A 22,119-nucleotide genomic window follows, 5' to 3' on the forward strand; every position below is an offset into this window, starting at 1 on the left:
GTGTGTTTCTGGATCCCAGGCAACATAAACTATATTAAAAAAACAGACTAACTGTCGTGATTTCTCCAGCACCACTAGGGGCAGTATGTTCTGTTCTAAACGGTTTAACTTGACCCATATTTGGTCATTTTGACCATATATGGACTGACGTTAATGACGTAGGCGCTACAACGGAAAATGTGACTGTGTGCGGGAAAGGCAAACGCTGCGTGAGGAGTCTGCATTTCAGTCACATCAGTTCAGGTTAAATTACACTATAGGACTTAACTCTAGTGCGTGAATCCACAGACTTCACCTTCACTGTCAGAGTGGGTCTTCTGTCCTCATGGATGGACTGAACATCGGACTCCCCGCCGAACTTTGACCTCGTTATCGACAGGCACATTAGCCTCTCCCTGCATGTGAGTTGTCTAACTTTCGTTTTCCTACTTTTACAAACTCTTTTTTGAATACTATTTTTCTTTTTTGCTACACAGCACGCATTTCCATTTGCAGTGTTAAAAATCTATAATATTTAGCAGTTGGTAGATTAGAAAACGTTCACAATGGTCTTCACCTCGTTTCATAATTTTGCCTGATCATTTACTCATTTAATTATGAAGAAATTTAACAATACTTTGTTAGCTTGACATAAACGCACACACAGAAGTGTTTATCTACGGGTAATTCGTGTGAATGTGAATTGAGGTTCTTTTCATCAAGTTCATACAAAAGCTATGTGTCCACCAGATGGCGCCCGAGACTCATCTTCTGTGACATTGTCACTGAACAAAATTAACAACCTAGGAACTTGCTTCGGCGTCATAGTGCTAGATTAAATAAAGTAACTAAATAATGATACAAACTATGATAAAACATAATCATAAAAAATAAGGGCATGCATTAAAATAAGGTGAAAATGGGCTTTGATATATTAATACAAAATATAAAGCAGAACAGTGCAAACACTCAGTGCAAGTAGGTTAAAGTTGTTTAAAGTGATAGTAACTGTTGTTATAAAGTGGCCGGTGTTATAGAGTGTTCATGAGTCCAACAGCAGAGGGAGTGAAACTGTTCTTGTGGTTCTAGTTTGAATGGACCGTAGCTCCGTGCCCAAGGGGAATGACTCAAATAGGGTCCAGGATGAGCAGAGTGATCTGTGACCCGGCCTGCATGTCCCTGAGTCCTGGAAACATACAGGTCCTGGACAGATGGGAGGCTGCAGCTGATCACCTCAGCAGAGCACAGTTTGCTGCAGTCTGTCTATCTCTGGCAGTAAACCTTGATAACCCTAGATTGATGTTCTCTGATATTTTGTAGTTTGCAACTATTTTTGTGAAGTATTTAAAGACCCTCGTAAATAGGTCTAACTCACTGTAACCCAGAGGTAGGCAAACTTTTTGACATACGGGCCACAATGGGCTCTAAAATCTGACAAATGGGCCGGGCCAGGATATATATATGTGTGTATATTACATTAGAGATTTGGCCTGTAACATGTAGCAAAGCCTGAATATGCAAGGCTCATTGTACAAATGATTTTCCAAATGCATTAATTAAATTAATAATTAATTTATTAAATTTCAGTTAAATAAACACAGCAGAAAAACTCACATTCAGTTTTATCAAATGCCAAAAGATCAACAACTTGTTGAAAAGGTAAATTGAACAAGTTTTATCCTTACCTATTTTAATATAATTTAGTCACGTTCGGTGGGCCGAATTAATAAGCCCAAAGGGCAGTGTGTGGCCCCCGGGGCGTAGTTTGCCCATGTCTGCTGTAACCCATTGGGCCCTTGACAAATAAAAAGAATATCACAATTATTTTTGTTGTTGGCTTTGAGTTTGTCCATTTCTTCTACAGAATTGTTACTTTACTTAACTGAAACTGTAACAATATGTTTCACCAATAGTGTGTAAGGACTGAGGCCCATGTCTGACCCATGAGTGTTGTTACTGGGAGAATTTACTTTGTTGTGTTGATTCATGGATTCATGCTACAAAAACAGGTTAGAGTCAAGTCGTAATTGTTCTAATCTAAGGAACAAGTGTCTGTTAGTTCATACCCACAAGGCATAATGTTTATTATTGGCCAAGATCCATAACAAAGTGCCAGTTGCACAACTGTTGGTGTTCTAACTGTGAGCAAATCTGATGTTGTGTGTGTGATTGTACAGGCTTAATAACATAGTTACTCTTTTGTCTAACTGATTTGAATTGTGTTTTTATATAATACTATAAAGTTACAAGGTAAAGGCCTCAAAAGAAGAATAGTGTTAGAAGAATCCTGAATGGGTTGTAATGTGATGCTGAGGTCCAGGGACAGATGCAGAGCAGTTCACTCTCCCTTGAGACAATCCAAGGGTTCACTCATAACAATACTGGGGGATTCCTGTCGGTGCCTGGGGGCCAACCGAGGTCCAGCGCCTGTTGTTGCTGCAGAACTGTTCTCCTCCAATAGATTTGAAGCGTTCGCTGTGGCTGGCCTACAATCCCACAATCCCGGGCCTGGGAGCGGTGGGAGTGGGAGGAACAGCTCAACAGCGATCCTTCTGGCTTTGTTACACTCGGGAAGCCATTTTGGATATCTTGCGTGTTGTGCACCTAGCATAACACTGTGTTACAACTTGCGAACTTTGTGGCCTTTTACAAGATCCGCATTCCAGTGTGTTTTTCTATCTAGTGGATATTACCTTTGCGTTTTGGTGCGTCGCTTTGCGCTTTGGAGTTTGCGCATATGACGTGATGCGCTGACGATCCGCTGAATTACGGTCCTAAAGAATAATCATATAGCCTACATGGAGTCTAACCAGGCGGGCAAGTGTTATTACTGATTTATTTTGACATTTGACATCTTAGTTTAGCTGTAGATTAGAGGATAATGCGTAAGTCTGTTTAGATATTGCTCCTTGGCTCCTTTGGCTCATGTCTGTTTTGGCAGCCGAACTAACACGGGCCTTGTTTGGACTTCTGTGTTTACAAACCTAATAGACCCTTCAATTTGACATGTATTTTGAAGCCTTTACTGGGACAGTGTTAACATTAAAATGATAAATGTTGAAATGGCCAAGCTGCGTCGTCCCGGAGCTGTCAGAGGCTGTGGCGGTGTTGGCTGAATACATAATGTCTAAATATAGGATCAGGCAACATGAGAGTGTCCAGGATGGTCACTATGTGCAGCCAATGCCCCACTCACAACACTAACACACTTTACTTATTCTTGAGCTACAAACTATCTCACATTAAAAGAATGTGCACAGAACACGTGTAAAAGAGCATCTGTGCCGTGGGAACATGTCAGTGTGGGGCCATAGAGTTGTACATAGTATTCTGAGCTCAAGCTTTGCGTTACAATATTATGTTTAACCGCGTGTTTCTAAAATTTGTAATCCCAGCCAAAGCAGAAACTAAAATTTTGTCTGATTTTTAAAAGTCTCTCATTGGTGTCTAGGTATATCCCCTCTCAACTCCAATTTAATACGGATTTGGATAGGATCATACTAGAGATTGTAGTGGTAGATTTGAGAAAATAAGGTGTCTAAAAATTTACTTTCACTCTTGATTTGAGAAAATAACCATCTGTTGATGTAGTAAACATCCTGTAGCTGCTTTCAAACTTTGAGTTGAACAATGTTTGTGTCTGTCCCAGTTTAGGATATGGAAAGTGGCTCTGTCAGCAGCAGCACACTCCATAGCCTACATGCTGTATCCACATGTTGTGTATTTACATAAAGCAGGTTTGACTGGAGGAAGGCCAGTGGTTTCCCGCCTATTGCCCAAACTCTGCCCCACCCCTCGCTGGCTTGAGTTGGTTTCGTAACACTACTCTGCTCAGTGTGTGGAGCTCTCCCAGCATACAGTGGCAGCAACAACCCGGAGCCTGCCTTTTGAATTCAACAGAGGGAATAGTTGTGCCTCCGAACCATCTGTACCAGTTGTTGGAGACAGTTGACATCTACTTGGGACAACCAACTTATTCATTGCAGCTTTCCTGTCGTGTGTCCATCAACAAGCCAGAGCCAACATGCAGCAAGAGGTCGGCAAGTCCCGTCAGGATTACAGCAGTAGTTTTGTCTTTATGCAGGAGAGGAATGTACAGTTGTTTTCTCTAATGCTGCATGTTAGACCAGCAGACCCTTCTTGGTGTAGTAGCTGGGGATAGAACTTTGTTGGAAGTGATTGAAATAGATTATGCTAAAGAGACAAAATTAGTTTATGTGCATTACTATATTGATTGCTTTATGTTCACTCACAGCAAAGCTTGAGCTCATTAATTTGACCAAAGTGACCAAATTTGTGCTGCATAGGTTTTATAGTGACTGGTGTTAGGAGCAAAGGAGCCAACATGTAGGTTGTTAAACTCGCGTATATATTTTCATTTAGTCTTTTCTATTGAATCCCAACTCTTACAGTCTAAACAACGAAGAATGAACATGGATTTTTCCCAATTGCACACATATACACCGCCACTGTGTGCTCCGGACAATACCGGCTATACCTACGCCCTCAGGTGAGTACTGCTGAGATGAGTACTGTACTTTTATCTTGTGGAGCTGTAGTCTTTAATTTTCTCTTGTGAGAGTTTTGTGGTTGGTCTGCCTGAGCATTGTCATTTAAAGATAATGTAATAGGACCTGTCAGTTTACCATGTTAATTGAATCTGTTCAGTTATACAATAAGGTAATAAGGTTTCAGAACATTGCACTGGCCAAGCTGTTTTCACTTGAGGATTCCTTTCTTTTTTTTCCCCTCCAATTTCTGTGTTGGTGGTTTGTATGAGTCAGCCTCATGGTCTTTTGTTTATTTTTATTTGTGGAGCAACTGGGCAGGCACTGTATGGAACTATGTAGTCGTAGAATTATCAAAAGTACCAAGACCCAGATACTAATTGATATTAAAATGAGTTTTGAAATGAGATACTCATTTGATCAAGTATTTAAAAAAAAACACTACTAGACCTTCCCTGAATATCTTTTTTGTGAGCTTGGGCTAAATCAAAACAAGGCAATGGCTAAGCCTGTCACAATAACAAATTTTGAAGTATGATATATTGTTAAAGTAAATATAGATGATAAACAATAATACTGAGAAATTTATGCCACTGATGCAATAACCCAAGAGTAGATTTAAACCCCTCAAAAATATTGGAAATGTACTATATTGTTAAAAAAAACACAAGCTATTTTTTTCTACAATAAATAAATACAAGAAAATACGGTTTAGTACTTGATTTGCATCTGTAATGAGTCGTTGATGTTATTTATTCAATCTTCTACAGCTCAAATCTTATCATATAGCCAAAAATAACCAAAAGAAAAAAGAAAATATACACATAAGTATTGACTCCAAAAAAGAAATTGTCCATCAAACATATATTGAATGATAAATCGATATACTAAGTATCTTGACGGGTCTATCAGTGGCCACGTGATGCCATTCAAGACTTATGTGGAGTTGAAACATTGTATGTCTATCATGGAGCTATAAAAAATTGAATAGCATTGAATAGTATCAAGCCTTTTTCTTTGTAGCATCAAAATAGAGGTACTGTAATGTAATGTAACACATGTGGATAGCTTCAAAAAACAACCAACCATGACAGTTATTATATTATTGCTTGCAGTATCCACAATAGTTCTTTCATATTGCTTGCAATTCATATGTGTTGAGTTGTTTTATTATTTTATTAACTAGTTCAGTACCCACTTTTGACTATGAACACAAATCAACTTTTGTTTGTGGAATGATTGTTTTTGCCCAGAAGGCTCTGTGCATGTGGTAGACTGTTGTCTTGTGTCGCTGTCACTTTGGCATTTCGCAGGAAGATTATGACCTCGGAATGACACACATTCTCCATTCTCAGCCCTGCTCTACTTACTGCTTTTTGACTTGCAGAGCAGAGTCATAAAAAACAAAATGCTGGATGCCGAAACCTCCCATGTTTTTAGTGAAAGTAGTTTCTAAAATGTTTTCACAAGCCACTACATTGTTTATAGCCATCAGAGGAATGTAAACCATCTTTTAACATCCAGATGAAATGATTTATTTTGAACAGGTCCCAACAAAAGTCAGTCATGAATATGTTTTATGATAGTCATCTGTCATGTGATTGACACAGAGGTGTGGCAGCCTGGATCTTGCCTGTAGATGCTGACCTAAAGAATGGAGAATGACTTGGAGCCCTTTGGATACTTTAGAAAGGTGAACATGGCAGAGCTTGTTTGGCCTCTTGCCGGGTGTTTCAAACCTGCTCAAGTTGTTGCAGCTTTATGTCCAACTACATAGAGGCTATTGATGAGACTGATAATAATCACTGGGTTACACTGATGGTAGTTCTTGAATAAATTAGTTTAGTCTTTATTTGAAGGGACTAGTGTAAAATTTAAAATGGACTCAATGCTCAAAACTCATTGTGATACTAAAATGATCATTTTGAATGCACATTTTTTTAGACAATTTTGTAATAATAATTAATGTAATTAATTTGTAATAATAATAATAATAATATATGTATAATAATTGTATTTATTATACCACATGGACTTGCACTAGTTCTGATAAAATTCAGGATGAAACTCTTCAGCACTGATACTTGCTTAAATGAGTTTTGATACTAGTTTTAATATCAACTAGTATCTGATTTTCAACAACCCTAGAAGGGACTATGTACAGAGATCTTAAGCTTGTTTCTATCAGCAGTCCCTGTTTTTGAGAATGAATTATACAACGCAATTACCATATTTTTCGGACTATACATTGCTCTGAAGTATAAGTTGTAAAAGCAAAAAAATGCATAATATTGAAGAAAGTCATACATGATTATAAGTCGCATATTTTGGGGAAATTTATTTTACAAATCCGAGACAAAGAACAGACATTTTATCTAAAGGCAAGTTATAATAATAATAACAATAAAATGTAGAACAACAGACTGAATATCAGTACAGCACGCTAACATAACACATTTATACTTATTCAGCTTCATGAAGCACAGACAGAACTGAACACGTATCTTGTTTGTTAATGTAAGATATTAACAGTTAATCAGCTAACTAAAGAATAAAAAACAAGCTAACAAGTTTACTCTGGATCTCACTCCAAATCACTAAATCCATTGAATTCTTCATCCTCGTTATCACTTTTGAACAACTTTACCAGCTCTGGAAGTAGGTTTCCGCTTCCATGTGGCTATTGTACTGGTACACAAGCCTAGTGCCCTCACCCATTGGTCAGTGTGATAATAACGAAGATGTGAAATTATATATTTTAATTATTTTGCATATAAGTCTGAGTACAAGTATAGTATATACTTGTCTTCCTTAGGATGTGTTAAAATATGCATGTATAGTAAGTTATAGACTAGCAGAAGGCCACAGGTTAGGTGACAAAAAACATTGAATACTCAAGTTTAGAAAACAGAAAAGACCAAAGTGTGTACTGTGAATGATCTTAGGAAGGAGATGTCATAAAATAGTACTAGTGCATAAAGATTGTAACCTTGTATTTCTTGAAAATATATTTTTTTAAAATGCTGATTTATTTGCTTCATGTGGTCGCTGTGGAGACAGTTCTAAACAGGCTCAAGAGACAGTGTGGTGTGTGGTATAATAGTATAATGTGGAAGGAGAGGGGCGGGGCATTGCTGTGTCAGAGGGAAGGGAAACACGGTGGGAGGGACAATATGGATCATTGCAACAAGTTCTGCCAACCCAGAGAGATGTGGCTTAAATTCCTGACTTTTTCAATATGTCTTAGGGGAGAGAACATACTGTTCACTTTGCCCTTTGGTTTCTCTCGGGAAGCAAAGCATTTTGATAAATCCCTGTAGATTTCCAGGTTTCCTGCTGCAACTGGGCATATTTGTAGCTAGTGCATTTAGGAGAGCAAACAAATGTGAGGCAAGTGCACTAAAACATACAGTATTACTTTGTACTTGTGTGAAGCATCCTTTTTCAAAGCGCTGTTTTGTGTACTATGCAAATCCCTGCACAGATCTATTCTAAGCCATGAGAACTACAACAGAAGAAGAGGAATCTCCTCTAACTACTCCTTATTGTCTTCACCTGTCACCAAAATAAACAGGTTTGGTACTTTTTAAAGGTGGATACCCTTCCTGTCACGATGAGCTACATTAGTGTGACTGGAGTAGGAAGGGAGTTGCATTGCTGACCCTGTGCTTTCTGATGCTCTTAACACTATACACATGAAAACCACTAGCGCAAAATGTTTCTTTTAGGGGTGAAAATGATCAAGCATGAGGCTTTTGGTGCACATTGTTCTCTTTGTAGTCTGGACTTTCTCTGCACAGTGTGGGAAGAGCCAAACTGCCAAAAGTTCTTATGTAACCGTCAGCCCAGTGGCATCAGCAGCACACAGAGGGCTTCTCTCTACTTTCTGTAGATCCCATCTACCTCCAACTGTGGCACCTCACTCTGCACCACTGTGTCACCTTCTATTTATGTCACTGAAATGGGCCAAGAGGGAGCCGTATAAGAGAAAGCTACAGTTGGACATTTAAGTATTTTACAGTTCAGAATCTTTTGGTTTAAGTATTGTTCATTACAGTATGAAACATGATTATATATATTTTAAAGCACTAATTTCTAGCTATGATTTCAGTAATTGTATTGTCACAGCACATATTTCTAGCAATGATTTGATCATCCGTTAGCCTCATGACAAGTATTTAACGTACAAATATAAGTGAGCATTTGTCCTGGCCTGTGCCTAATCAGCAGGAGGAGGAGCAGTGTATAATTAGATCTGAGTGAGACAGAGTAATCCTCAGGATTTAAAGATGGTGTAAGGAGAACAAGTCCACTTCTCTGTACAGTTTATATTTAAATGGTGGATAGTTATGTGTGAAATGATTAGTCTGTGCCTTATTAGTGCAGGTGCTCAGTGCATGTAATTCATAAAGAAAACATTATCTATAAAAGCCCAGGTGTCTGACAAGAAGTTCATTCTCTGTCCACCAATGGTAGAGCAGTGCTCCCCCTGTAGCCCATGTGTTACTTTGACCTGTGCATAGCCTGTAAATAGTGAAGTTGCCTTAAATACGACATTCACATTGTATTTCCATGACCAGTAGTCTGTTACCTGGTATGGTGTACCATGGCGTGTGTACTTTGAGCAGCCCCTAACTGTCCATTTCCTTGTTGGTCAGGACAGATTACTGGCCCCTACTGCTCTGCCAGGTGGGTGTGGCTACGTGAGTCATCAGCACTCTCTGCACATGGCAAACTGCTTTACAACATGTGTAATGTGTTTCTGCTCACCGTGCAACCGGCCATGGCGGACAATTATTTCACTATTTGCATATTTGAGTGTTTTTCTGGATATTTTTTTCCATAGAGGAACAGTCTGCTCTTTTGTGTAGTGTGTCTCTTGTGAGTGAGTCACTTCCTGTCCTGTTTCAGTGTCAGTTAGAGGAAACAAGAGCTAGTTTCTATTTATGTTCTTTCACAGGCTTTCATTTGCTCTGCTGTTGGTTTATTGGACTTTAATCTTTCTGTATAATAACTATTGACTTGACATTCTTGTTTGTTGTAGCTCCAGCTATTCAACGACAGCCCTAGAGTTTGAGAAGGAGCACAAGATAGCTCCTGTGTACGAGTCTCCCAGGATGTCCCGAAGGAGTCTGCGCCTGAAAAACAGTGCAGCACAGCTGGACAACAGCAATGTGGTGGACTACTACAGCCAGAGCAGCAGCAGCTACAGCAGTAGCACCAGAAAAGAGACACGGTAAGCGTGTGCACGGATGCTCCAGTGCTTATCATTTAGAATAAATCATTTTGAAAACACTGAACTGAATAAGCTTTATATTTCTATTTTAGAACATCTCGGAGCAAAAAGCAACAGTCTGCGTCCCGTTCATTATCTTTGAGTCAGGTTTCTACACCGAGAGTAGCCCTGTCATTTTCAGCTGTTAGTACTCCAATACAACACAGCAGTGAACTTCAGGAAACCAGCACAGCTTTTGACGCCTCTCTGCACTCCTCTGCTTTGGATCAATCTCAGCTGAGACAGCGCAACATCTCCACAATCATCACTACCACCTCTACAGTTCATGAACACAGACGTAAGTGTAATAATGCTCTTGTACATCAAACTATCTTTAGGACTATTTAAAATGGCTTTATTCTGCCTTTCAGAAAAGGGCTCTGGTTCTGACCACAGCACCAGTGTCAATGGCGGCTGCAGTGCCAATTCATCAAAATCTCATACAACGGTTGCCAATGGTTACTTGTGTAAAGACTGTGCACACCACTCCTCCCAGAGAGCAGGTGTGCTCACAACACAAACGACATCTTCATCATCCTCCTCTTCTTCCTCTTGTGTACAAGAAGCCTCCACAGATGTGCTTTCCTCCGCCTCCTCACCTTTCACCAGTATATACTCCAGAGATAGAAGTCGGAGGAACAAAACTGGTAACAGTCTTTATTAATTAATCACTATTTTGAATAACTTTTGATATTACATAGATTTAATTTCATAATCACTCATATCCCCAGGTGTTCTGCGGTCTATATCTAATACGTGTATGAGTTACAGCAGACAAACATTGGCGTCTGTTGTGTCTTTAGTTACACTATTCTTCAACAGCGTGCTGTGGGTTGGTTCACAAGCAAAGAGTCTGTCTGGAAAAGGTACACAAATACTCCTCAAGTCTCTTTTTTCATCCTCTTTTTGATGCTGCCTTCTCTTTACCTAAGTGACTTAAAGTGCATGTGGCAGGGTTTCATGTTTTTGTAATTATTACTTCATTGTACATGTGGTAAATGTTATAGTTTAAAATGACATGATGTAGTGATAATCCATGTCATCAACACAAAATTCCATCCAAAATTTAAGGAAGGATATTTTTCTTGTAGTTTAAATAAAGGTATTTATATTTTGATTTATCATAACTATACAGATGGGTCACAGGCCTTGGGTCACAGAATTCAAGATATATATATTTTTTAATTATCATGAAAGAAAACTTTATACTTTACATTATTGGACCTAATTTAATTAATCATCTGTTGACAACAATTAACCTGATTCACACTACTTTCAATTACATTCTGCAGTGAGGGTCACAAATCAGTTTCGTTGTTATTTTGGGGCCTCAAATGTTTGTGAGGTAGGCAATTTGCATATGCTGTGTCATGTTGAATCAGGGTGAAATGGGGAAAACTGGGTATGATATTTAGCAAATGGGTAGTCTAACCTGTCATATGCACTATAAATCTGTCCAAGATCCTTAGATGGAACACGTCTCATTCCTTTTGCATTCCTTGGCATTTCCTTGACTCCTCTTGATCACTGGCTTCATTCTAGACCATCCTTTCTATGCAGCTTTTCTTCATCTTTCTTCAACTTGATTGCCGTTTGCTAATGAGTGTCTGGGGCCATTTTGTCACCAGGTGTTTTTTCATCGTTCTCAAGTTCAGTGGGGCATGCTCTGTCATCCAGTGTTTCCCGACTGCAGTTGTTAAAACAAAGCATTCTCAAAAGAGTTATGGGATACTACAGAACAAGCGGTCATGAAGAACAAGGTATCGGAGGATTCTTCTCTTTATGTGACTGCCAATAGAGAGACGACAATTCCTCCTCATTGTCTTAAGTCAGTCACAAAAATGTGTTTCCACTGTGGTTCCAAAGTTGTGTGTTTTTTGTATGTTGCAGCACACTCAAGCTTCTGTGGCAGCTTGAATGTGAAGGATCTGGCAACTGAAGATGCATCACACCTCAAGTTTAATGGTTCTTTATGTAAGTGAATGATCACAGCAATACTTTACTATTGAATGTGGAATGTGCAGTGTATTAGTGTATTAGGTTTATTTGTATGATTGAATGTCACACGTCAAATGATGCATGGTGATTTGATGAGCGTCATCTTTGTGCCTGTGAAGTCTGGTAATCGGAAAGTTTTCTGTTTTTCTGCTCCATTAGTTTCTTTTTTTCCCCCACTTAAATACTGTTGAGTTTTTTTCTCAGCCAAACCAGTTCTACTTATATTTGAGTAATGAAATGAATGCTCTTGGTGAGTAGCACAGGGTGTGGTCATCAGAACTAAGACAGCTGTGAGAGCACAGGGGTGTGACGAGCAAAGTTGTGACACATTCATGCTGTACATCCCTGTCGATGATTTAATTGATGATGATTCATAGGCACATTTCAGACTTGCATATACTTATCTTTTTGCTGTCTGATATATTGTCATATTTTCATGCTTTGCTTTGTGTTTTGTGTTGTTATGGTTGAAACAGGTGATGACTGTAAAGGAAAGCAGTATTCAGACACACATACCGTCCTGCACACACACAGCTCCAGGCGCAGAAGGCTTGTAGGGGCACTATGGAGCATACTCGCCTTCACAGGTCAAACATCTCTCTACATTTGTTTTTCTACAGATAAACTTAGTTTTTGCTAAATAGTTGTAATGTTAAATTCAACTATATTAATTATTTTAGGTTACTGCCTCCTTCAGCCTGGGTACTGTGTGGTAAATGCAGCTAAAACCTTGGCCTCAGGGGTCGGAACAGTAACACAAAAATTTGCCTCTCTGTTTTGGCTCCTGTTAGCTGCTCCAGGTGCGTGGATATGTGCAGATATTTTTTTTTTAAATTGTTACTTATAGGTTTGTCACACTCATTATTTTCTTGACAGTGAATACCGGAAAAGGGCTCTTGTGGTTTCTTGCCTGTGGATGGTACCACTTGGTCTCTCTAATGTCCCTTCTGAATGTGTTCTTTCTCACAAGGTAATGCGTGACATTAACACATAAGCCATAAACAAATGTATGTTAATCAAGGAGACAATGACACCTCTGTATTGTCTTTTAGCCTTCCCAAGCTCTGGAGGTTCCTACTGCTGCTATTGCCCTTGTTACTCCTCCTTGGTAAGTCATCGGGTTGCAGATGTCAGGTTTGAAACTATCATTAATACCAGCACACACTATTTTTATGAAAAACATGGCACAGTCACATTCTTTATTTTTTCATGTAGCCCTTTGGTGGTGGGGTCCGTCCATTGCAGTTCTGTTTGCCTATCTTCCCGCCATAAACCTCACAGAGTGGCGTCCAGCGTCTCCCATCACTGTACTCTCTAACCTGATGCCGACACAGAAGTCAGTGTCTGTCTCTGCTCCTGTTTCTGCACCGGAGTCCTCAGTGGAATACACCCCAACCACCCCAGTGTCACAGGCGTCAGTGAGTACCCCAAACTAAAATGAATTTGTGCAACCACATCAACATAAAAGCTATGTATGTTCATGCATAAAATGTTATAACTGGTGTGGCAGTGGCTCAGTTGGTAGAGTGTACATCCATATTTCAAAGAATGATGGTTCAGATCTCAGCTCCCACAGGTGAATACTGCAGTTGTGTTCTTGGGATAGACACTTCCCCTGCCTCGCCCCCAGTGTCTGTGTACAGCAGTGTATGAATGGATGAGTGGTTTCTTATTGGGGGTAGAAAAGCACATCTACACATCTACTCTTTTTGGTTCTCAAACATAATGGAAAATAATACCTTCTATAGTTCAAGTTCTTGATTCAGTTCTGTATTTTGGAAATTAGTTTTATAGACTAATATTTACTTTTGTCTTGAGAAATACAGTAATCTTTTCGACATGTAGTGTGAGACCTACTGAGCACTAAAGCCTAGTTCCTCTCCTTGTCTCTCTTTAGTCAGCCCTTCCTCCGGTGGTCCTGTCCAGTGTGGACTTGTCCCGTCTGGAGCAGGTGGAGAAGCAGCTGGCTCTCCTGTGGGAGCGGGTGAAGCAGGGCGACGAGAGACAGGAGCAGAGGCATGGGGACATTTTAGTTCTGTACAACAACCTGAAGGAGCAACTCCACACAGAGACTGACAGAGAAAAGCTTGTACTATGGGTGTCTTCTCTCCTGGAGCAGAGGCTCGGAGCACTGCATGGAGAGCTGGAGAAGGACAGGGCACAGGTAGGCACATAAGTATGAGGAATAAATCTTCAAGGATTTAGATACAGGTTCTAAAACTGCCTTTTGTATCATGTTATTTCCACAGACCGCAGAACAGCAGAAACAACAGCAGGAGAGTCAGGGAGCACGACTGGCCGAGTTGGAACTGCTGCTAAAAGCTTTGGCTGCCAGAACTGAGGTATTTCATAAGAATATTCTTACAGTGATGATGTAGATTCACATGTCTGGGGTAGCAAAGTAAGTTCAGCTAAATTAAATAGTTTAATAGTTTTATTATGGTTTCCATTTTAACTTGTGGGACATATTGAATGAACATGCCAGTGAACATTTTGTTTTCACAGTTGTAAGTGTTTTGTACCGTGCAGATTTGTGATGGTTAGGACAACACCAGGTTAGTGCACATTGCGTTGATAAATACTGGCCTTCGCAGAGCAAACCAACAGATTTCTTCTCATGTACACAATGAGAACATAGTTTAAACTATGTTTACTTACTTGCTTGCTTTCCTTGACTTGCTATACTCTAAGAGTTAGACTTCGTGCATAATACCAATATCTCTAGTTACAGTCACTAATTTGACATATTTAAAAATATGATTGCTTCTGGGAAGAAAGTTCAAAACTACATATAAAGTACCACAAGCAGTATGTTCTCTTTGAACTAAACAATTAACATGTGAAATTGTTACAGATTGGTCTTACATCAGCTGCTTATTTTCCTTGTGTTTGTAGGAGGTGCAACAAAAGCAACAGCACTTTGAGTTTGAGACAGAAGAAAGTAAAAAGGCTATAGATGCAGCTCCTGTCAGGTAACACATCCTGGAGAAATATATAAACATTTACTGTGGGGAGTATGTTGTCTCAGTTTTAAGGATGTCTCTTGCTTCCTGTCAGTGTGGGCGTACAGCAGGAGGACCATGCCGCTCTTCTGGCCCAAGTGAAGAGACTCGAATCAGAGCTGGGCAGAATCCGAGATGATCTGCAGGGTGTGATCGGATGCAAGGGGAAGTGTGAGCAGCTGGACACTCTACAAGAGACTGTAAGTGGATACAAATGAACTGCTTAGTTTTGCCAAATTACTGTGGAGTTCTTCTGGAAATATGTGTTACAGTGTGTTATACTTAAGTTTTTGTTTAGTACAATTTATATACCCACTGTTAGGGATGGGACGATATACGATAATATCGTTAATCGCGATAAAAAAAGGTCCGCAATTAATCGTTCATGGCATTTTTTTATAATTGCGATCATCGTGCACGATTATAATCGCCTTTACGGCACCACACTGCCTCATGTTTCCAGTTCCAATACAATGTTTAGATGTTAGTTCTGGTGTTTGCCCACAGGGGGGCGCTCTGTCATAGCAATGACACTTGTAGCTTCTGTGCTTATCTCTGTCTGAACTATATTCTGTCAGATATCAACAATAAACAAAGTCTGATCCGTAACGCTCCACAGGAACGTACCAGTGCGCGCCTCACCCGTGCGCACAGATGATGTGAGATAATGTGTGCACATCTTAGATTTTTACCTACAATAATGCAAACTGCAGAATAAAATAACACCTTTTAAACAATAGACAAATTAATTCTAATTCATACAACTGAACACAAATGTACCAGAGCGCATGGTCTGAATGCTCACTATGTGCACAGAAGCAATGCTAACGATTATACACGGTATATTTTACCTACAATTAAGTCAATAGCAGAATAAACCACGCTTACCGATCGAGAACAGCATCCAATCCATCAAAAAATAAGGTCCTTTACTCCTGAGTCCACTGTGGGATCTTTACTCTTTACCATGAACCGCTCCGGGTCAGAGATGCCTCTAGTTTAACTTGTACAAACATCCACAGTGTCCTCGATCACGTACTCCCTTTGTTTTGTCTGTTTCGTCATGTTTAAAACGCAAAACAACAGTGCGTAAAATTCGCCATTATGCACACATTTCTGCATCCACTCGTTTCCCAATTCACCAAAGTGCCTTAATTTAAAAAATTAAGTGTTCGTCGACGGGCACTTGCGTCACTTCCGGCACAACAAGGACTGGTCCATTTCGACAGCGTGGCATTGGGGAGTACACATTTTCTTCCGGGTACGTCTGTTTACAGAAAACCATGGCATGTGATACATCATAGTGTCCCGCTGCTCATTGGCTGTAAGGGGAAAACGTCACTAAATGTGTGTGATGTAATTGGTTGATTCTACAAGGGGAAGAGTGGGGCGTAAACTTTCAGTCATCTGTAGCACTGATTCACTGTCTGCGGCTTCAGAAACCCACAACCCCCACCTTATTGGCCAACACTGGTGTCAATCACAAGCTAACACGTGTGTTTAGCACAGGGGAACAAAGTTGGCGCTGTCAGAAGTTTATTATGCCTGAAATCGACAAAAGAAATGCAAAGAAGTGATGGAGCAGCTTTCATATTTGGAGTACTTTCCTGCAGCAGATTGGACATGGAGGATCTTATTTTGTGGACATAATTTCTTGACTGGATTATATTCTCTGGACCGTTACGGAACAAATGAGACCAACTTTGTGTGAATATGTTGATGTTTGACAGAACCAGAGCACTCAATGGTAAGTGAAGTCCAGATTCACACTTTGTGACTTTTCTGTAAAAACGTCTTCCCTGTCAGCGCTGTGGTGATTCCAGGTGAAAATGGTTTGTATATCCAGAAAGACAAGCGCCGCAGCTTTCATTTGATTGTTTGTGTGGGTGACGCAGAAGTGTATGTACATTGCTGTAAAGTTGTAAAGTAGGCCCGGGCCGTCGGAACGTTAACAGGTTAATAATTATCGTGATAATATCGTTAATCGCGATTATTTTGGCCAAAATAATCGTGAGTCTAAAATTTAATAACGTCCCATCCCTACTCACTGTCTCTATTGCACACCATCCGATAAAGGAGAACTATTAAGCTCATGGACATGTCAAGCATTAAAACAGTCTGTGGGTTTATAGTACAAACTGGTCCTGATTCATCCAAAATAAAAAATACAATAATTATATGAATTCTGCCATTTTTTAAACTAAATACAATTTCCTAAATCTCATCTCAACAAATGTTCAATTTACTGTCTATTAGATGATCCCTCTAGACCACATGTGTCCAAACTCAAGGCCAGGGGGCCAAATGTGGCCCTCAACATCATTTTGTCTTAACATGTCATTTTATCAAGAGATATGTCGTTACACAGCCATATTTTTACATCTATGCAAATTAATATGCAATATTTGAAACTTGAATAAGTAATAAATACAGAAACAGTTAATTAACAATTTAAAAAAGTAGTTACATCTATTTTACATTTTGCTGATGTGGCCCTCGGTGAAAATGTGTTTGACACCCCTACTCTAGACACAAGCTGCATCTATTCTTGTATTTACCCCCAAAAATTTAGGCAGGATTTGAAATCTGATTTTCCTTTGTACATAGCTTGTTCTCATTTATAATGAGAGTAAATCAGACAAAAGAGGCCAAAACTACAGAACCTCAGCTTCACAAATAGACCAGCCATTTGTCTGAATCCGTTTCTGAACCCTTTGGAGTACAGTTTGAATTGGGAGCCATTTTAGTCAGGCATTTTAGGAAAAATAGGCTGGAACTATATTAAACATGAATTATATCTTCAATGTGGCTCCTTTGTATGTGTTTATGGCCTGCTATGTTAAAAATAGTGAGAGGAAGGAACTGGATCTGGAAATTTTCACTAGTTATTTTTAAACTGTGTGGAAAGCTAGATTTGCCTTGGCAAGTTAAATTGTGTATTTCAGGTGTGTAATTACCTTATGTACATTTTGTTATGAACATGAGGTGTAAAATTCCATGTTGATAAGCTATATATACATAATCTATCTATATAAATGTAAAAGACAAAATCTTATTTTTATTTTTTACTCTCAGCTTTCCTCACAGATATCCTCACAGATCTCCTCTGAAGTGTCTGCCCAAGTGCGTAAAGAACTGCAGGCCCTGTTCTATGGCAGCGGTAATGAGGGGGAGGTACCAGAGTCTTTGCTCCTCTGGTTGTCACAGCACTACACCAGAACCCAAGACCTGAGGGCGGCTCTGGCCGAACTCGAGCTCAACATCCTCCGAAATGTGTCGCTGCAGCTGGAACTTAACAAAGCCCAAACCATGGGAGAGGTCCAGTCTCACACACAGAACATTGTAAAGACAGTCACAGGGACAGTCCAACGCACAGCCTCTGCGGAAGGGCTCACAGAGGAGGTACCACTTCTTCTCTATTGCTTTGTGTCATTATATTCTAAAACGTTGAATTGAGAATAAACTTTGGTATTGTTTTTTGGTTCTGCAGCACGTTAAAGTGATTGTCCAGAATGCTTTAAAGCTCTTCTCTCAAGATCGAACAGGCCTAGTGGACTTTGCCCTAGAATCTGGAGGTCAGTATTGCAGATTTTATTCAAGACTGGCCTGGGATACTGTATCTAGGGCTCCATGCTGGGGTTTTCCACCTCCTTCACTTCTCTATCTATTATGTAACATGGATGTCAGCATTAGCCAGGCTAGAGGACGTCAGGGTATTAAAATCCTTCTAACAAGCAGTGCTGATCCAAATGGTGTACTTAATAAGCTTTTAGTTTCTTTACTCCTCAATGTTTTGCCACAGTAAATGACACAAACTATTGTTGACACTAACAAATAAATATGAAACTAAAAACATGAAACACTAAAAAACTAAAAACAAACATGTATTTTATGAATTATTTTGCAGTAGTAGCAGAATATAATATTATATAGCTAAATAAAAAGTCTATTTTGGTATTCTATACATTTCAGGAGGAAGTATCCTGAGCACCCGCTGCTCTGAGACTTATGAGACAAAAACTGCCCTCATGAGCCTGTTTGGTCTGCCCCTCTGGTACTTCTCCCAGTCTCCTCGAGTAGTCATACAGGTAAGACGATCCACTTTAAAATCAAACCAGGAAATTAACTATCAAGTTAATTTAGTATTTTACGGCTGTTTTCTTTTATTTTCTCAGCCTGACGTGTACCCAGGGAACTGTTGGGCATTCAAAGGTTCTCAGGGCTACCTGGTGATCCGGTTGTCTATGAGAGTTGTTCCGACATCTTTCTGTGTCGAGCACATTCCCAAGACACTATCGCCAACTGGAAACATCACCAGTGCTCCACGCAACTTCACAGTATTTGTATGTAGCCTGTGCAGGGACAATTTGATAACTTGAGACAATGGACTGAAGCTCTTTTTTCATTTGAAGGGGTTGGACGATGAGTATGAAGAAGAAGGAAAACTTCTTGGGAACTACATTTACCAAGAAGATGGAGACTCATTGCAAACCTTTCCCGTCATGGTAAATGCTCACAAGGGTGAAAAGTAACAAATTACAAATTCTCATTACTGTAATTGAGTAGATTTTTGGGTAATATTTGTTTAACGTGTTTGTACTTGTAATTGTAATTGTCTGTATGTGGGGATTCACTGAGTATAGCCCAAGTACCAGTCGTCCTAATCCACGGCTGTCTCTGCTCCTTGCAATATCTGAAAACACACTTAACGTTACTGCATACTGCTCTGATTTGGCCAGAGTAGACATTAATTTAATTTTCTTTTGTCTGTGCCAGGAGCCCAATGAAAAGGCGTTCCAGATCATTGAGGTGCGTGTGCTGTCTAACTGGGGTCATCCAGAATACACCTGCCTCTACCGCATCAGAGTTCACGGAGAACCACAACCACAATGAACCAGGCATCAACATCAGTGTATCCATGGAGACATATCATCATCTGTACATAGCTGATGCCAACTTTTAGAAATGGATGGAATGCTTTGATATATTGGGACATTTTTTATGCCAGAGAAGAAGGATCCAAATTGCTTTATGCATGTGTTTTGTACAGGAAGAAGAAACTATATTTAAGGACTATGGAAGAACACAAACAGGAAATGAACCACAAAAGAAGCTAGCAATCTCTTCTTTTTTAAATGCTTTTGCACTGATATATTGTGAGGGTTTGAGACTCACTAACTGGACAAAATCTACCCTCTTGCGTGTTCTGGTTTTTCAGTAAGAAGGATGCGTAAAGCGGGGTATAAGCTCACTTCTCCCATTATTTTTGACTTTTTTTTTTTTTGCTTTGAAGCCACTACATCTTTGCCTGACACACTAGACATGCTACATTATTTGTTGATTCTTATATTTCATCGTTATATCATGTTTGTAGAGGCAATAGAATATACACTAGACAGGTTTTGAATGTTTGTGGAGATGTACTGAAAGTCTTCCTCTATCCACAGAAAACGCAATGTAACCACTGAGCTGAACTCTAATGATAGTATTTGTCTATGGCTTTATTATTTATTATGTGCAGCAGTTAATAGGGAAATCCACAACATGTATTAGCATGTGGCTTGCTAAGCTTGGTTTCACCTGCATCATGGATTTTAAAAAGTGGTCTCTATCAAACAGTCCAGTGCCTGGATTTTAAACTCAAGTTCACTGGTATTTTATTCAATTTTATCTAACAGGAGTGAAGGGTTTGTTTGTATTTGTACTGGTTTTATTTTCTTACAGGAGGGAGCTTTTCATTTAGTTTGAGAATTGAGACTTCACCATATCCTTATGTTTAAAACATGTCTAGTAATAGTAACCTTACAGTAGTGTTTCCCAAATTCTGTTATAAATCTGTCACCATAATTGTTTTTATTTGAAGTTAATCATGTCTTTGTGTTGATGATGTAAAGAAATGCACTGTAAAAATTAAAAAGTGGCACCAGTCTTCACAATATTTGAGAAACCAATGTGTAGTTAATTTTAGTTGCAAAGATGAGAAAGGCTGAAATGTATGTACAAAGTTTGTTCACAATGTTATTTATTAACAAGTAAGTTGGTGACCACAAATTATGAGTTACTGCAATGTATATTTTGTTATAAAAGCTGTTTTGTGCATTTTGGAAACATCTTGGGACTTTTTTAAGATAAAAAGTGCTATTTTTGTTCAGTCATGAGATGACTTAACTGCTTTGGAATATATTCCAATAAAGATTTTAAATAAATTTTACATTTGCTTTGTTGACCATTTTCATCACGTTTCACGATCGCATCAGCTAAACTGCGCCTCCTAGCGACAAAAACGAAAACTGCAGCAGAGGCATCAAAGTGGTGTGCCAATACACCAGGGATGTCCAAACTTCACCAAGGCCCATATGCTGAAACACTGAAGCGGAGGGCCACATGTTGAAACACTGAAGCGGAGGGCCAAAGACTTGAGGTTAACAGTGGATCACTCAGACCACATGTGTCAAACTCAAGGCCCGGGGGCCATATTCGGCCCACCACGTCATTTTATGTGGCCCGCGAGAAGGTAAATTAAGACTTGCCTGTCTTAAGTCTATACTGCTTTAATGTGTGCACTGACAATAAACTAATGAGATTTTCCCAACAAGTGACACTGAGAAATATTTGCAAATAATCATCCCAAATTGTTCAGGAAGAGGAAAATTGTCAGTGTGGAAGGCAGTTTCAAGAAAGGTGCTAAAGGTGAATACAAGTTTGTGCTTTAAGGAGAAAATCTGTATGTTTTTTTGTGTTATGAGGCGGGGTCGGTACAATCCACGCTGACATTTTGACACCAAACACGGAGCTAAGTATGCAAAAGTTAGGCTTCAAGAAAAACAACAAATTGTCCAATAACTAAAAAGCTGTTTTTGAAGCAGTGCTGAAGGTGTGCTCTGACCAGATAAACTGACATTTTTAAAAGTGTGCATCAGGAAATACACAGTTACACGGAGTTACACGAACACGTAATATTTGCCACTTGAGTAAGTAATAAATACATAAAGTTATTTAACAAGTTTAAAAGTAGTTACATTTGTTTACATTTAGTGACATTTATCCTGCCCCACAGTTACATCTGGCAGCCATTTTGCTGATGTGGCCCTCGGTGAAAACGAGTTTGACACCCCTGATTCGGACTATTGCATTTTACGTAGCTTTGACATCGTGCCATACTTTTTAGTAAGGCTCGAAACGTTCACTTTATGTCTGTAACACAATGCAACATGATGTTATTGAGGTTTTAGTGAAAGAATGACTTAAATCTGCTGAGAAGGCCCAGGGGACAGTACAAATGAATTTGAGGGCCGCATTTGTCCCGCGGGCCGTTGTTTGTTTTATGTCTGTAGATATTTGAATAGATCCATGGCGG

The 22,119-nt window shown here is 39.4% G+C and overlaps 1 protein-coding gene across 4 annotated transcripts; it reads left to right on the forward strand.

The window, feature by feature from the left end:
- Positions 1–204: 204 nt before the first annotated feature.
- On the forward strand, positions 205–20,972 carry sun1b (Sad1 and UNC84 domain containing 1b). Of its 4 annotated transcripts, none has more exons than XM_055223566.1 (23): positions 2,523–2,796; positions 4,392–4,489; positions 9,532–9,723; positions 9,816–10,060; positions 10,134–10,409; positions 10,494–10,628; positions 11,391–11,522; positions 11,653–11,736; positions 12,237–12,347; positions 12,441–12,560; positions 12,637–12,730; positions 12,813–12,868; positions 12,976–13,178; positions 13,658–13,924; positions 14,010–14,102; positions 14,656–14,732; positions 14,818–14,962; positions 17,838–18,164; positions 18,253–18,337; positions 18,735–18,850; positions 18,938–19,105; positions 19,175–19,267; positions 19,539–20,937. In XM_055223566.1, exons 2-23 carry the CDS (start codon positions 4,407–4,409, stop codon positions 19,653–19,655), a joined length of 3,219 nt encoding a protein of 1,072 aa, XP_055079541.1. In that variant the 5' UTR covers positions 2,523–2,796; positions 4,392–4,406; the 3' UTR covers positions 19,656–20,937. The 4 variants fall into 4 exon arrangements, with proteins under 4 accessions (XP_055079542.1, XP_055079541.1, XP_055079540.1 ...); XM_055223565.1 differs by lacking the exon at positions 2,523–2,796 and adding an exon at positions 3,688–4,015 and having other exon boundaries at positions 19,539–20,972; XM_055223567.1 differs by lacking the exons at positions 2,523–2,796; positions 4,392–4,489 and adding an exon at positions 205–401.
- Positions 20,973–22,119: the final 1,147 nt, after the last annotated feature.

Source organism: Periophthalmus magnuspinnatus, chromosome 8, assembly GCF_009829125.3.
Source record: "Periophthalmus magnuspinnatus isolate fPerMag1 chromosome 8, fPerMag1.2.pri, whole genome shotgun sequence".
NCBI classification, from domain to species: domain Eukaryota; kingdom Metazoa; phylum Chordata; class Actinopteri; order Gobiiformes; family Gobiidae; genus Periophthalmus; species Periophthalmus magnuspinnatus.